The sequence below is a fragment of the Rhinolophus sinicus genome, chromosome 16 (genome assembly GCF_057876585.1).
Source record: "Rhinolophus sinicus isolate RSI-liver-muscle chromosome 16, RSI-T2T, whole genome shotgun sequence".
NCBI lineage: Eukaryota > Metazoa > Chordata > Mammalia > Chiroptera > Rhinolophidae > Rhinolophus > Rhinolophus sinicus.
This window is the reverse complement of record NC_142516.1, coordinates 124,791,168-124,808,045: the sequence shown is the minus strand read 5'-3', so window position 1 is coordinate 124,808,045 and position 16,878 is coordinate 124,791,168. Positions and strand designations below refer to the sequence as shown.

General features: G+C 42.9%; 1 protein-coding gene across 4 annotated transcripts; it reads left to right on the top strand.

Annotated features, from left to right (window-relative positions):
* The first annotated feature begins 3,791 nt into the window (after positions 1-3,791).
* Positions 3,792-16,277, top strand: PPP1R3B (protein phosphatase 1 regulatory subunit 3B). 4 transcript variants are annotated; one of them, XM_074329700.2, is made up of 4 exons: positions 3,792-3,932; positions 4,869-4,986; positions 5,184-5,660; positions 11,640-16,277. In XM_074329700.2, exons 3-4 carry the CDS (start codon positions 5,233-5,235, stop codon positions 12,520-12,522), a joined length of 1,311 nt encoding a protein of 436 aa, XP_074185801.1. In that variant the 5' UTR covers positions 3,792-3,932; positions 4,869-4,986; positions 5,184-5,232; the 3' UTR covers positions 12,523-16,277. The 4 variants fall into 4 exon arrangements, with proteins under 4 accessions (XP_074185801.1, XP_088649538.1, XP_019606108.1 ...); XM_019750549.3 differs by lacking the exons at positions 3,792-3,932; positions 4,869-4,986 and adding an exon at positions 6,379-6,481 and having other exon boundaries at positions 5,423-5,660; XM_088793412.1 differs by lacking the exons at positions 3,792-3,932; positions 4,869-4,986 and having other exon boundaries at positions 5,037-5,660.
* Positions 16,278-16,878: the final 601 nt, after the last annotated feature.

Here is a 16,878-nt window from a genome sequence, read left to right as displayed (position 1 = left end):
CATGCACTATTGTCCTCTGCTTTTTATAAGGCAGTAAGTAAAATAACGATATTAGATAATGGCTCCCTCACTGCACCCCGAGATTTGTGCCTCCTTGGAAACATGAGCAAGGCAAGGGGCAGAGAAGGAATATTCTCCACATGTGGTGACTTCCCAGATTTAACTGCTCGATTTCTAGCTCCAAAACGGCCTGTGGCTCTGTGTGGAGAAATCGTTACCATGAGTTTCGAGAAGGAAGAATGCAGTCTTTAAGTCGTAATTCTCTAGAGGATATCAAATGATCATAAGGGAAACCATGAAGTCAGCTCAGCTTCTGACTCCACATTTCAAAGAAAAAAAAGGAGTGATAGAAAATTAAAGGTTGCTGGAAAACATAGTGGCACACATTTGGAAATCACTGTGCATAAATACTTCGTTTTTTACCTCATCCCTCAAGTGAGTCATTGTTTTCTTAATACGAATTATATCATTGCCTGTTTCTAAGAGTAAGATCCAGGAAGCATTGTAAATATCAGGATAGAACCGGCTGAAATACAATTGTTTACACAAAGCCCTAAAATGCTTGCTGTATCTGAAGCATTTGCCTCCAGGCACGCAGCAGAAACAGCACAGACCTAAGGGACATGGCATGCAACAGCCAAGTGGTCTGTCCCAATCCTAAAGGCAACTCGACATGCTGTTCTCCTCCCCAAAATGCATGCCACTTGTCATGAAATTCTGAATGCTATACGTTGCATCATATGTATATAGTTACATGTTTAAATATAATTCATGACCACAGCAGTCATGAACAGGGGATGAATAACCAAAGAATATAAATATATACTGGTTTCTGCCTAATTCCTTTTAAGCCTGTGGCCAACCGGTATTCTCTCGTTCCCAGTCTCTCCACATCTTCTCTCTGGCCAGCAGTACTTAATATCATTTAAGTCAATAATACGGGTTATGAAGTCCCCATTCATAACACAAATTGGCTATGTACTTTGAGATTCAAAGTTAAAGCAAAAGACAAGGAACGCAGCTATTTTCACCCAGGTACAGAGTATATGACTCATTAGTCAAAATTCTCATTTTTTTTTTGTAAGATGAGGTATATAATTTGCCTAAAGTCCACAAACCAGGACCTTATTAGGATTATTTAACTCTTAATTTTCTCCAGTAGTGGGAATAAAAAGTCAATACTAATCCTTCTGAGAACAATTTGGTAATATAAATCAAAAGTCCAAAGAAGGTCTATATTCTATGGGAAATAGGGTTATAAGAAATAATCAGGGTTCTAGTCAAGATGGCAGAGTATATAAACACTGTGCTCACCTTCTCCCATGACCACATCAAAGTTACAATTAAATTAGAGAACAATCAACCTGGAGAATTAGCTGAAGACCAGCTGAGCAGAACTCCTATAACTAAGGATATAAAGGAGAAGCCACATCAAGACTAAAAAATTCTGAAGTTTATACTCCTTCCACCACCACCCCAAAAATATAAAGATGCTTATCAAAGTGTATTTACAGTACAGAAAATTTGGGAAAAGAAATCTAAGTGCCCCACCATAAGAGAAGTTAAAGTATGTTCTCTTTGTATGAAGGAATAGTATGCGGTCATTAAAAAGTATGTCCAAAAAATTATAATAATACTAACATACTCAAGATGAGAAGCAATCATGAGTTTAAAAATTCAGAAATTAAACTTTATATGTACTATGGTCGTGATACTATAATGCTTATGCATAGAATAAATACTGGAAAAAAGGACAGTGAATTATACTGGTAGTTATTGCTGGGTGGCGCTGATTCTATTTCATCTCTATATTTTTCTGTATTTTTCACAATGTCGACAATGATCTTGTATTCGTTTTATAGTCATAAAAATAATTTTAAAATACAAATGAAAGATATCATACCAGTTTTGTACAAAGCACTGCACAAGGTATGAAGCTATGAAATAAATGCTGCTCTGTATATGTAGCTTTTAAAAGAGTGGTCCCTAGATCAACCTCACTCAGGAACTCAAAAGCCCTCAACAGTGAGGAAAATGCACAGCTGGACTCTCAGAGCTTTGATGTGTAAACCACGCAAAGTCTTCTCCCATGCTAAGGACACATCCTCCCATAGACAGAAGCTTACAGAATCCCTCGGTTGGTATTCATCTGCCTATCCCATAAGACATGATCTAGCAAGTCACTTTCCATCAAATCTGAAAGAGGGGCAGAGGGCCCCAGGTAACCTGATGCGCCCAGAACAAGTCCGTAGCTCTGACAGGTGCAAACAACTCCACTTGTCTAAATATAAACCAACTCGGGCAGTTTGGAAACAGTCTTCCCCCTTTCTATTCTCATCAGGCACAAGAATGTTCTCTTCTTTAGTCCTGACTCTTGGTGCTGGTTATTTTTATTTAGATTCGCTCTGCAATACTTTTTATTCAAAGAGAAGCAATGTTGTAACTGTAAAAAAGAAAACAGGTTTCTCTTCTAAAATCGTGGATGAAGATAGGACCTCGGTTTGGGTTGTTTGTGAAATGTGTTGAGAAGGAGAAAAATCATTTACAATATTTTTTAAAACTTTCTGAATGAGCAAAAAGTTAATGTTAACACATGCATAAAGAAACACTGTCTAATATTAAAGCCAGGAAGAGGACTTAATTTTTAATCAGCAGAGTAGAAATTCTTTGTGGGAACATAGAGAGCTCTGCACCTTTGCCAATTCCTGCCATGCTTTCTCCTGTCACACTGTCACACCCCTAAACTCTAACTCCCCCTTCAGGACACTGCTCCATGGTCACTTCTCCAGTAGCCTTTTCGGACGTGCCCCACTCCCCACCCCCACCTCCATGGCCACACATGCGCAGTTTTCCTCTTAGCTCCCCAAACACAGAGGTTTACCTTCCATATATTTATCCCACATCATTATTTAACCTAAGAGCTTCTCGAGAGTAAGATTATATTTCATTTTTCCATTTCCAGCACCCACCCAGGTTTACAGTAGTTACTCAATGTATTGTTGAATGAATGAACAAATGGTTAACAGAGGACTGAAGGAGTCACTGATGAGCCCACATGCAAAGAAGAAGACAGTGCTACCACTAATGGACACAAAAAAGGAAAAGTTTATGGGAAAATGATAATTCGCTATGCTTAGCCACTGCCAATCTTTTTGGTTTAGTTGGGGGGAGGGAGGAGGGCTGATTCATGCAATGAAATTTATAACTAAAGTACCAGGTATTATAAAAGAAACTTGGTATGCATTGACTAAAGGGTTGAAATTGTCCGTTTTTACTTTCTGCTATAAAATGAGAGTGTGAGGCAAGATCCTGTCCAAGGACCAGTCCAGCTGTCAGGTTCTGGGGCTCTGGGCCTGCTATGAATTCTGCTGGAACAGTCCTCCAGAGCTTGCACCCCAGTTCTATTCTGATCCAAAGGAGACTGTGCTCTTTTCAAACTCATAGACGCCACACTCCTACCTACCAAGGCTGTGGTATGCCACAACTAAGTTTAGCCCCACACTCCTGGTCTGAAATAGTCACCTAAACCGCAGGGGAAATTATTACCCATGGTTTCCTCGATCTATGTAAGGAAGATGCTTCCAAACCCTCATGCTATAAAGTTGTATTTACTTGTCCCAACTTCTTCCCAGTTTGGTTCAGATCACCCTTTGCCTGGACACATTTTGCAAGACCTATTGGCTCTGTCTCTGCCCACTCCTGCAGCATGCTCACTACACTTGAGAAACGGAGCCAATACTTGGCTTAATAAATCTTCAATGTACTCATCAGCTAATAAAAGGGGAGTTAGAGTTGGGAAAGGGAATATTGCATAGAAACTTTATTTGCCAACCGCCTACCAATAGTTGATTTCACAGGTGGTCCTTCGTCAGATTTGCCTATTGAGAGAGAAGGAAGATGACTGCCGACCGCCCTTCACACAGGGAGACTACGTATGTCTGGGGAAGCTCTCTGAGCTGGAGGCCGTGTTAGATCATTGTAACCGACTGGAGTTTTTAGTCTTAGATCCTTAGATTAATTTGATTCTTCTCAGAAGGTGCTGCTCTTTAATGAAAATGAAAATAATAGCTAATGTTTTTTCTTCCACTCTCCTTTCTATAACCAGTGTTTTAATGTTTGTGTGTTCTTTATAAAAGTTAGATGTGATTCATAATCAAAGTCTGTTTTCAATATTGGTATGTATGTAAACATGATAATACAGCCATTTTTATACATGAGTATAAATACAATAGTATTTTTAAAGTAAAAAAATAAAATAGAATCTGCTCTTACATCCCTTTAAGCAGAAATTCCGCAATACCATATTCAACATGATGAATTTTCATATTGCTAAATGTATCCAGTGTAAAGAAGTGGCTTTTACTCCAAGATTAGGTTCTTCCTGCATTTTGTTATTATTACTGTTAAAGAGAACTTTTTTAAAAATAAAATGATAGTAACAGAAGATGGTAAGGTTTTGTTCTAATGTGTTCACTCTGCACTTTAAATAGCTGGCAATCCTGTATCAACTTCCAAAATTCATTAAAATTAGAAAACTGGGATCCTCATCCTTAAAGTGAGTAGCTCAAGGCTGATCACAAAGGAGATCATAATATATGACTGTATAAAGATATATTTAAATTGATCTCATAGGAGAGGAGGAGCTTCTGGTCTCTTCTAAGCTCACCATTCTCTACAGACCTCAAGATGTATCCTAGAGATCATGGAGGTTAGATCCAGGTCGTTTTTTATAACAGATTCAAGTCCTTTCAAATATACCTACATAATAAACCCTCGACTACATATATGCTGTACTCTGTGAGATGGGTGTTGGTCCTTTGCCCCAATAACAACTTTCTAAAAAGAATTTTACTGTATTCCTTTCACAGTAACACCTGGACCTTGACTGCACAAAACAAGCGAATAATAATTGTTTTGACACTATCTCGGGAGCTAGGAACACCTATCCAGGAGAGAAACGGCCGCCTAAATCGGAGGGAAACACAAGTATTCTCTCAGGGCTTCTCCGGGGTCCGCAGGTGGTGGTGGCGGGGGGTCATTTTCATCTGGGAACCCCCCCAACTAAAGTGTAGATGAAGGTGGGGCCAGCGGGACAATACAGAAGGGCTTTGCCGGCTAGGGCTTTGCGTACGTAGCGGGACGCCTGTGTCCAGGTCTCGCTGTAACGGGATGCTCTTCTGTAGGAAAGTGCCTCTGCTCCCTGGCGCCCGTCCCTGGGCTTCTGATGAAATAATGACCTGCCGCCCTTCCCAGCCCCTGGACTGCAGCCCTATCACTCCCCGCTCTCAGCCGATCACGTGGAGGAGCGGTGCTCGCCAGGACCGCGGCTCCACCGCCATTGGTCCACAGCTGTCGTCCCGGGCACGCCCATTGGCTGCGGGGGGCGTTCACGTGAAAGGGGGTCTGGGATGGCATCCCAAGAAGGGAGAGGTGGCCAAAAAGTTAAAGGGAGCAGCGCGGCGGTGGGTAGCCCGAGTCCCGGGTAGCGGACCGCAGGGAGGAGGCAAGCGGGCTGCTGTTGCGCACGGACGGATGCGGCTGCCAGCGGAGGGCGCGGACCTGAGTCCTGGCCCGCGCTCCTGCTGTCGCCCCTGCTATCCCCGCGCGGATGCTGCCGCGGGCTGGCGCGTTTGCACTTCGGGGCTTATGAACTCTACCAGGTACGTCCTCCCCAAGCCCTGGAGTCCGAGTGCGGGACCGCGGAATCCGCGATGAGGGGCGCCCAGTGAAGACCCTCTTTGGTTCCTGCCATCTACACTTTCTCCGTCCAACTTGCGGTTATACTCCAGGAGTGGAACACTCTAGACTGGTTCCAGGAAGCTGTTGCTTCCACGTGGGAAGAGCAATTAATTCAGGGACGAGGGGTGGGATGGGCCCCACGTGTTCCACCAAGATGTGGTCGGGGCCGCTAGGGGGCCGGGGGAGGGAGGAAGGGTCTGGGGCTGGGACCCCAGATACCGTTGCTCCCTGTTGTCCTTGGTTCGAACCTGGCACAACGCGTTTCCAGCCTGGGGCCTGACACTTCTGGAGGGTGTCTCCGGAGTTGGGCGGTGATCTGGGGCACAAGGAAAAGTTGCTTCGACTCTCTCCCGGCCTTGGTTTCCCCATAAACCTCAAGGAAACACCTTGGTAGTCTCTCAGGCCCCCGAAGGCGATGGGACCTAGAGCGCCACGGTCACCGTGGGCTCCAGGAGCCGGGTCACCCCCAGATCCCAGTCCCCAGACTGGGGCTGTCCTGGGTCGGCGGGGACGAGGCGGCCCGGCCGCACGGGGACGCTCACGCGGCGCCGCTCGGACAGGGCTTACCCCGCCCTGGTGTAATAACTTGGACTCCACCTCCTACTCCTACTCCTACACCTTCTCCTCCTCCTCCTCCAGGAACCGGGTTTAGTCCGGTGGCGGCGTCCTCCCCTGCCACCTCCCTCCAGGCTCTCCGATGCAGCGAGCGAGCTGGGGAGGGGGCTGCCCCGCGGCCCCAAAGGTTGGTGCCCGACCAGGCGAAGGAGGCTCGCGGAGGGGTTGGGGGCGGGGTGCAGCCAGAGAGGGGCCGGGTCAGAGAGGGGGCCGGGTCGGAGTGACCTATGGGATCTTCCAGCCTGGACGCTCAGGCTTGCCCCTGGCGCCCTATTCATGCCACCCTTTTGAACACGGAGAAGGTCGTGTGGGACTCTGCAAAAGAGGGGTTAGAGGGCCCAAAACGACATGCTAGAAGATTTAGGGCCCGTCATGGCATTATTTCCTGCAGAAGAGGAGAAAATTGAGGAAAGACTACGTGGGAACTTGAAGCGGTGCTAGAAGGTGTTGGATCCCGTGGGTTGTGTGGCCCCGCCTCCTTTGGAAGACCTAGGGTCCAGGAGAAGAGAGCATTAGGGCTTTGGGCTGGGATGCAGAGGAGAAGAGGAAATGGTTCATTTGGCAGGGTTGTCCAGGAGCCAAGATTGAAGCAAGCCAGTAGGAGGCCTTCCCACAAAAGTAAAGTTGAGGTATTTAGGGAAAGTTAGTGGGAAGAGAAAAACCATCAGGTATTATGAGCAACCAAAAATGTCAGAGCTAGTAGGGACCTCGCAGGAGAAAGCTCAAGCCCAGAGAGGTTGAGTGACTTGCACCAAGTGGCACAGCTAGGTGGAGGCATGCCCAGGCCAGTGCTCTGTTTCACGTTGGACATTTTTAGACAGCAGGGACTGTGCCATTTTAACCTATCTCTTTTCTGTAATATGCAGTCTCATCCACAGATAATTATCTCAGATGTTTTAAATGATGGTGACAGAATAGAGGAGTACAAGTGGCTTTTAAGACTGTGAATAAGGGCCCCATTGTCTGAGTACAAAGGGGAAAATGTCAACTTTATTCATATTGTGTCAACCAAACCTTTGGGAGGGGATAAAAGAATGCTGAAAGGGTAGATGGCCATGTCTTTAAAAAATAATCTGGTTGTGACTGCTTACCTAGTGTAGTTTCAGTGTTCTTGGGGAGTGTGTGTGTGTGTGGGGGGGGGGTTATTGGTGTATCTTATTTTTATGTCTTTGTTTATCAAAGTACAAGAGAATGGAAGGGGAAATGTTTTGGTCTCAATACAAAAAATAAAATAAAATTATTTCCTGTGAAAGGCACAGCCAGAAAGTCGCAGCTCAGCTGCCTGAAACAATGAAGGTCATAGGGTTATTTTCTGTACAAGCCTATATAATTTTCACAAGATAAAGCACCATGACCTCTAGCCCTGGCCAGCTGTCTTGAGGTGGTGTGTTATTTGTCACTAGTGGAACAAGGAAAGATTTATGCAAAACTATCCATGTTCTCTCTAATTTTCATGGAGTGTTAGAGTTGTCCTCTTTTGACCAGGAACGCTGTAATCTAGCCTTGGGCATGGCCCAGTCCCTCATGAGGCCACACTCATCTCCAGCATCTATTTGGAAGCAAAGTTTTTGAGCATCCATACTGGTCTGAGGAACAGCCACTCATATTCTCATGATCCTGTCCTTCAGCGAACTGGTATCCAAGTCCTTTGTCATGCTCTGCTGGGTAAAATGTGTGTCCATATCTTCTCATTCTCTTTTTTACCTTGGCCCGCCTTGGGGACTCATATTCCCTGGTCCAGGCAAGGGAAAGGGCTGGAGCAGCAGGAGAGTCTGTCAGGAGAGGGGGCCGGAGGTACAGCCTGGTGCATTCTGCGTTGGAACTGATCATTTTCCTGCCATTTGAAGATAAAATGCATGTCTAGGTGCTTTCCTTTCAGGAACTTAGGCAACTATTACCTTGTCCGTCTCTGTTGCTAGGTCTCCTGCTGGGTGATGGTCATCCCTGTCACAGGCCATGGGGGAATTCCTGAGAAGAGGGTCAGGAAGGCCTACAACAAACCAGCATTTAGGTGACCGATTCTCAGAGAATGTCCCAGTTCATACAAACTGGAATCTATATGTGAGAATAGGCGAAGTGGTTGACAGATCATATCCTAGATTGAGGCCCCAGAGGTTAATGTCCTCACCTCCAGTTCTGGTGACACACAGACAGTAAAGGGATTCTAAGCAGGAGTTGCTTGTGTAATCAATGCCCCAGGGCAGTAACCCTTAGGCCTCCAGGTGATTAACCGTACTTTGCCTTTCATGGAAGAATGTTGCAAAACTGATGAGGCTCTAGAAAGTGCCAGTGGAATTGTTTAATTAGCTCTGGCCCTTACTAGAACCTCACCTCCCGACCTCCAGTTCCACTTGTACTCACAGCTTCGTGGTAAAAGGGATCTTAGGCAAATTTACAGCACTGGGTCCAAACAGTGTAACTTTACCAAGTCTTCAACTAAGTCTTTTTAACCTGCAGGATTAGAACTTGAGGGTGACGTTAGTCAGTTGCAAATGTGCAGAGTCTTTAACTGATTCCCTTATTTTAGAATTCTGTTTCCACAATATCTTGAGAGCTTCCCAGCCTTTTTCTAATGAGCTGTTTTAATGTGCAGGAAAGCACGTATGAGGCTGGTTTGCAGGCTAGTTGGCCAGGCAGAGAGAACTTGCAGTTGACCTTGTGCTGACTCAGGCAAGGAGGAAGCGGCCGTGGCCCAGGAGGAAGCCCTCCTCCCTCAGCTCACACGGAGGTTGTCAAGGGTGGACAGAGAAGGAGGGGCCGCGATGCAAGGCTTTGCCCCCTGTTTGATTGTTCATCTGCATTTAATAAATAATAATCAAACTACCTGTGTTAAAGTTAGAGCTGAAGGTGTAATTCTAGTACGTTCTAATGAAGGTTTGCAATGGACAGGAAAAACTAAAATTCAAGTACGTGGTAAGTTTAGGGTGTTTTTTTTTACATTGAACTCATTGGTGAACCCACTGACTTTCTTAGAAGCTATCTTACCCAATTCAGTCACAATTCTCCTTTCCAGAACAATTGCACAAGTATAAGAACAAATCACAGAAAGCAAATTTGTCCCTAAAATTTCCCCTTGTTTGACTTTGTTAAAGAGGAAACAGTAAGACAAATATCCTTTAAAATGAATATTTAGATAACTACATTATGGCTATAAATTATTGTTTTATTTGTCTCTGAATGGGTGCGTTTCTCCAACTGGTCATCACTAAGTGATTCCTGCATCCTAGGGAAATGCTATACTTCTTTTGGAAAATAGAATCAAACCCATTATGTCTTTGTCCTTTCTCATTTTTTTTCAATATATTTGGTTAACCAAAATCAGAAGGTGAAAAGGAGATACTGTTTATTGGACCAAACCAGTGGTCCTAGCTCTTGTCAGATGATGAGCAACATTTTTCCCTGTCACTTCTCCTTAACTACCACCATCACCCTGCCACCCCCAGCAGAGGGTGGGAAGTAGGGAAGGCCTGAAAAGTAAGCACCCCAACACACTGCCACATTAGTTTCCAAACATATCCCAAGCAGATACTTTTGGGAACTAATCTCGATCCCATGTTCTGTGATTCTCAGATTAGAGATTTTAATCCTGGTTTTATCACTGACTTCTCAATTAGCCCATTATAACTGTCAAATCAGAACATAAATTTGCCATAGTAATTAGTTAGAATGACAAAACTTGCTCAGCTTTAGTGAGGCAAGCATGTTGGATGTGTTTTTGACAAATCTTAAAATAATTGAGGTGTTTTTTTTTAAGATTCACTTTTTTTATGAATATAGAATGGATATTATTTTAGAAAATACAAAGCAGGAAAACAAATTTCCTGAAATCCCATCAACTAGATATTTTGACAGTTTTAAAGTATGTCTCTAGTCTTTTTTCTGTGCGTATACATAATAATTATTTCGCCACAAATCTGGTCTCTATGTACAATTTTATCCTTTCCATTTTTTGTATCAACAATTAATTTTTTCCATGCCATTCAAATCGTTTACCAAATAATATTTTTTATGATGATATAAAATTTTATCACATGAATGTTGTACACTTAATTTAACCAGATACATGCTATTGATCATTTAGATTATTTTTTCACCCTTTCCCCCCCCCCATAACTTTGCACTGAACATTTTAGTGCATTAACCTCCATGCATTTTTACTTATTTCCTTAAGATAGATACTTGCATGCGATGTTAGAACCAAAAATGACAAGAACATTTAGAAAAGTTGGGCCAATTTGGACTAATACAAGTACTTGTATTATCTTTTAAATTTTTTTCCTAACTCAATAGGTAAAATCAGGCATTGTTTTCTAATCTAAATTTCTTAAATTACTTATAAAGTTGGACATTTTGCATATTTATGGGTCACTTTTAAATTTCTTTCATGAATTTTCTATTCATGCTCTTTGAGCATTTTTGATGTGGAATATTTGACTTGGTTATTGTTTTGTAAGACTCTGTATATTAAGGTATTAACTCTTTGCTGTCATGATTTTTGTAAAGTGTTCTCCCAGTTTGTCTTTAATCTTTTAGTTTTAATTATTTTTTTCACTGAAGAAAAATACAGTTTTCATGAAGTCAGATTTAACTTAATCCTTAGAATGATTCTCTTTGCTATTTATTTTTGTAGAGGCTATTTTCACTGTAGAAAAAACAAATATTCGCCTATAAGAAAAGTTTAAAAATACTAAATTGCTGGATCTTTTTAAAGAAAGATATACTGGGATGTAAAAATCTATTATACATTTAATAAAAGCAGGTTTGTGTCTGTCTTCACTATTGACTCCCAGTGTCTAGCAAAATGCCTGGCATATAGCAAACACCAATCAGTATTTACAGGATGAATTAATTTCTTTTTATTAAAGCAATATATACCAAAGTATGTTCCTCAGAACATGTGTTCTAAAATGCTCCACACAAAAAAAGGGTTCCCTAGTCAGATAAGTTTGGGAAATTCTGCAAACAGTGTGCTCTTTTATTAATCCCCATGGCACATTGGTATACTTAAGGCCCTAAGAAATCCTGACAGAAAAACCTATGTTAAAACCAGTGGGTCCATACTTTTCTGTTTGTTTGTTTGTTTTAACCTTGAACTTCTTCCCCCCCCACCCCACTTTACACTCTTAATCTTCCCTGAAACCAAGGTCACGCTGGACCACACTTGAGTTACTACTAAAGGGGAGCCATGGGGGTGGAGATGAAAGAAAGCATTGTTTGCCGGTCCCTGTTGAATTTAAACATCAATCTGATCTCATTGCTGTTTCTTTCTTTTCCCGTTTTGCCAGGGTTCTAGCCTATTCATCTAACCCAACGATGGCTGTGGACATAGAGTGCAGGTACAGCTGCATGACTCCTTCTCTGCGGAGAGAGAGGTTCGCCTTCAAGATCTCACCAAAGCCAAGCAAACCTCTGAGGCCTTGTATTCAGTTGAGCAGCAAGAATGAAGCTAGTGGAGTGGTGTCCCCAACCGTCCAGGAGAAGAAGGTGAAAAAGCGAGTGTCCTTCGCAGACAACCAAGGGCTGGCCCTGACAATGGTGAAAGTGTTCTCAGAATTTGATGACCCGTTAGATATTCCATTTAACATCACTGAGCTCCTAGACAACATTGTGAGTCTGACGACAGCAGAGAGCGAGAGCTTTGTTTTGGATTTTTCTCAGCCTTCTGCAGATTACTTAGACTTTAGAAACAGGCTTCAGACCGACCATGTCTGCCTTGAAAACTGTGTACTGAAGGACAAAGCCATTGCAGGCACAGTGAAGGTGCAGAACCTTGCATTTGAGAAGATGGTGAAAATAAGAATGACATTTGACACTTGGAAAAGCTTCACAGACTTTCCCTGTTGGTACGTGAAGGACACTTACGCTAGTTCAGACAGGGACACATTCTCCTTTGAGATTCGCTTACCTGAGAAAATTCAATCTTACGAAAGAATGGAGTTTGCTGTGTGCTATGAGTGCAATGGACAGACATACTGGGACAGCAACAAAGGCAAAAACTATCGGATCATCCGGGCTGAATTAAAATCCACTCAGGGAACAGCCGAGTCACAAAATGGACCAGATTTTGGAATATCTTTTGACCAATTTGGAAGCCCTCGGTGTTCCTATGGTCTATTTCCGGAGTGGCCGAGTTATCTAGGATACGAAAAGCTAGGGCCCTACTATTAGTGACTGCATGTGACAGAGCATGGCTGAGTGGGTGCAGACAAGCCTATCCGTAGTCACACAGGATGGAGATGGAAGCCAAGAGAATAGCTGAACTGCCACTGGGCACAGCTTTTGAAAAGAAAGGATCCTATTCACTTTTTCCTTAAACCAACAAATCCAGCTAGGCTTAGATCACAGAACCAGTTCCACATTCAGAGTGGCAGTGGTGTGCTGGCCACAGGGTCTGACCAGGATGGTGCCAGAAAGGTTCTGGACAGGAACCAGGCCTGCAGGAAGTGCTGGCGAGGCTGGAGGATGGTGGCTTCATAATGACACAATCGGGAGGGTGCCCGGCCTGTCTGGAGGAGCCATTCCTCTTCCCTTGGATGGGAAGTCAGTCACTTGCATGTCACTCCGTCTCCAACCACCTTCCACTGACTGGGCTCATTGTCTCTGGGTGTTGTCCACCCAGCCAGGCCCTTCCTGCCTGTCGCTGCTGTTCCATGTCTATGCATACTTCATACTTTATGTCCATGCCTTTTTGTGCATATTTTTTTGACAGTTCACTGATGCTCAGGAAAAGATAATAAAGGCAAATCAGCCTGTGAGACACGGCATTGCCTGCTTCTGACCCCCCTATATGTGTACCAGCAGGGAACACCACACCAGTGATTGAAAGTAACTGGCCCCTGTGCAGTGTTACAGATTGCTGCAGGACAGTCACGCAGCAATTTTAGCTTCTCCTCTTGGCTTTTGAGGGAGCTTTCTAAGCACTAACTCACTTCCCCTGAGTCACCAGAAGGCTCAATTACAAGAGGTGTTTTAACTTGTTCGGCTGGTGTGCAGGCGTCTCATTCTTCATGCAAGGATTTTAGATGTCCTTTCCTGGAGACTCATCTTTTATGCTGTGTTCAGGACATCTGGATCCAGCATATCCTTCCAGAAATGTTTGCTTTTATTCTGACTGTGATTTACAATCTCCAGGACACTTTACAAATACCCAGGGACTTGGACTTGGGTGTTCTTATTTATGGTGTACTTTAGAGGGATAGGGGAGAAAAATCTCACTAAGTTCTCATATTTTATCTTCAGTGTTTGCCAACTCTGAAATATCAGAGATTAATTGTTCTTCACCACATTGGACTAAAGAATTACTATGGTTCATACTGTTGTGAGACTCCTGAAACTTTCATTGTCAGATGGATCCCCAAACCCTGTGATTTTTCTTCGGCAAGACTGGTTTGTACGTGGAGGTATTTAAAGATATTTTCACACGTGTATTTGTAGAAGGTGGGTTTTTTTTCTGTTTTTGTTTTTTGGAGATTAGTTAAACAACTGTCTTATTTTCCTTTTGCCTGATTTATTAAAGTGAGGTTTCCCTAAGAGGTGCAGGAAGAGGCATGCAGAGCTGCCAGCATTTGGGGGCACGACTACTGGACTGTGCAAGCAGAGAGTCTTCTTTCACTTGCATTTTCCAAATCAATTAGAAAAGACCTCCGGCTTCTGTGTAAATCAGTGTCAGGCAGGTATGGAGTGTCTTGGCTCCTGGAGTTTTGTGGGTTTTTTTTTTTCCTTGTGTACTTTAAAATGTTTTGACTTTTTAAATGCTCTTTAAGTGGTGTTTGATGTAATTCTTGTTCCTAAAACTAGCTGTTACTAGTCTGCAATCTAGTGCTTTATTTTTTATGCCTCTCCCAGGTGGGCAGCACTGAGGGATTACATGATAATATAATATATGGGAAAATTACATTTTTATCTTGTGCTGAAGTTGGGGAATTCTGTTTTATCTAAGCACATGCTACATCTAGTACACAGAGAGCACTTTCAGTGTTCTGGTGGTCAAAATTATTAATAGTGTAAATCTAAATCAAATGGAAGCGAAACTGATTTTATATAGGTCATGAACTGATTTTGTTTTTAAAAGTCCCCTCCCTCGACCTCCAGTTCAGGAAAGGTACAGGTGCACTGTCGTTTACATGTTACCAGACTAAAGGTAACGAGATCATTCTATATTCAGAAGAAAATTGCCTCAAGTGACTCCTGTATGGTTTTCAGTAACAGTGATCTTAAGACATTCCTGTGTCAAAATTTGAAATAGGGTAATTCAGTGATAAGTATCTCTATTAAACCAGCCATAAATCCTCCCCCTTACCCTTCTTTACTCCCAACTCCCCCAGCTCTTTTGCTGGGGGCACTGGTTGCAAGCCCCCAACTAGTGCACCTGGAACGCTCACCCCACCAGGCAAGTCTTCACCCGCTTGCAAAGACCTTTCTCTGACTAAGGAATCTGGCTGGCCGACTTCCCTGTCAGCATTGCCAATCAGTGAGGCAGGAGCATCTGAAGAATACTGTCTCCTCTTTACCACGTAGTCTTTCTCTTTTTGCCCAGTTCTGTCCCAGGGTATCATCAGATGGCCTGAGGAATGGCCTCGACAGAACCTCTCCTTATTTAGTAGCTCACCATAAGCAGATAGGTCTACACACTTCAGAGAGGGACAGGTTTCTCAGTTGGAGACTTCTCTGCAGCCCTACCTATAGGTCTGGCCCCCAGACAGCTCCTGGTTATGCTGATGAATGGCCCCAGTCCTGGGGTCCTTCCTGAGTTGCCCCAGAAGGCTCAGCCTCCTGCCACTGAGGCAGTGGTCCAGGAATGGGGAAGCAGCTCCATTTTTGTTTCATATTTATTCCTCCGAATGCCCTGGGGAGCATTTGCAAGTTAGGTGCAATAAATAAGCTGGACCAGAAAAAGATATATAATAAATAAGCTTTCAATGTTTCTTGGAAGAGATGAAGCATTTGAGTGGGTTTCTTTTTTTTTCTTTCTTTTTGGTTATAGGAGAGGTGGTGAAAAAAAAAAAAAAAGGTTGTTCTCCAGAAATGAAAACAATTTCACATTCAAGGTAGAATTTATTTTTTTCTCTGAGATTTAATGTTAATGGTGGCAAAACATGACTCTTCCGATTTTTTTAAAGATGTAAATTTTAAACTGTTAAAAAATATTTGTGGTTTTGATCTTTGCATATAATTTGCTTTTTAAAAACAAGTATCACTTGTAGTCACTTGGATGTTAAATGGGTTACATATATGTTTATGAGCCCAAAAAATGATTGCTTACATTTTAGAAATGTCCGTTTTCTGGCTCTCAATGGACAGTGAATGAAAACCTGGTTGTTTTTCATTTGTTTCCTCTTTTAAAATTCCTTGACTGGATATGGTTTGCCAGAGTAGGCCTCATGGCTCTTTGCTCCAGGAGGTCCTGATCTAGTTATATCTCTTCCGATATGATCACTGAAATTGGGGAGAAGAAGTTAATGGGGTCTTACAGGGTCATCCAAAGACATTTTGGCAGCTATCTTTACTTCCGGAAATAGGACACATCTGGGACTGGGAAGGATAGCTGTGGTTCTGTGTGGCTTTTCCTCCTATGGTTGCAAAGCATTGCAGCCCAGGTTGTAAAGCTGTGAATGTTTTTTACAGTTTTGTTTTTATCAGTTGCTAGAGGTTGCTGGACCTGTGAGGACTCTGAAGAATACAGCTGTGATGATATTGTTTCACTTTTACTTCAATGTGAATGTAGAACTGAAGACTCATCTTCATTCGATGCCTAAAAGTGCCTTGTCAAGAAATTTCCACATTTTTAAAAATAAATATTTTTGTACACAAAGTTAAAGGGGAAATGCACTTTAAGATCACAAGAATGGATGTATTTTGTGTGGTGTAAGAGAGTGGTTTGTATCTCAAATGCAAAAATGTAATAAAGGTAGAAAAAAACAAAACTGAAACTGTCCTATTTTAAAAACTGACTCTATTTTTGGAGTCAGAGGCTGGGGAGAAATATTCTCAAACAATGTGTTTCTACATATAGAATGCAGGTTTGCCAAGGGATAGCTCACAATCAATGGCTGAGCTGACAAAGCTGTAAGGCACAGAGGAAGGAGGGTAATTGCTTTTTATGTTGTCACAGCAGCGAAGTCTGATTGTGGCTAAGAAAAGAAGAGCTCGGGAAGAACCACGCGGGCCAGTGTTGTTCTGAGTCCATTTTTAACAATCCAAGGGCATGTTGCTTCCTACCCTCTCACTTGCTCCGAAAGCATATTTTGGTTTTGTGTATTCAAAGGTCGGAGAACTGTAAGGGGCTATCACAGCTTTATCAAACTCTGTGACCAGCACAAACAGCCAGCACCTACTGGCACCCCCTTCCCCACTGGACATCCGACATTCACCCTAAGTAAGACTTCCAGCATGTTTTATTTCAAAGTTCAGAAGGTAGCGTGGAGGGAGAGGTAAACTATTGCCAGATGTTTCCTATAAATCATTCTCTGCCATCACAGGCAAGGCAGTAGAGGAAAAGAGGAGCACATACAGCTTAGCACCTAG

Bases quoted from the DNA above. Each gene is read 5' to 3' on its own strand.
- PPP1R3B (XM_088793412.1), top strand. From the start codon at position 5,170: ATGCTCTTCTGTAGGAAAGTGCCTCTGCTCCCTGGCGCCCGTCCCTGG. The intron at 5,661-11,639 runs GTACGTCCTCCC...CCGTTTTGCCAG, and splicing joins GGGCTTATGAACTCTACCAG to GGTTCTAGCCTATTCATCTA.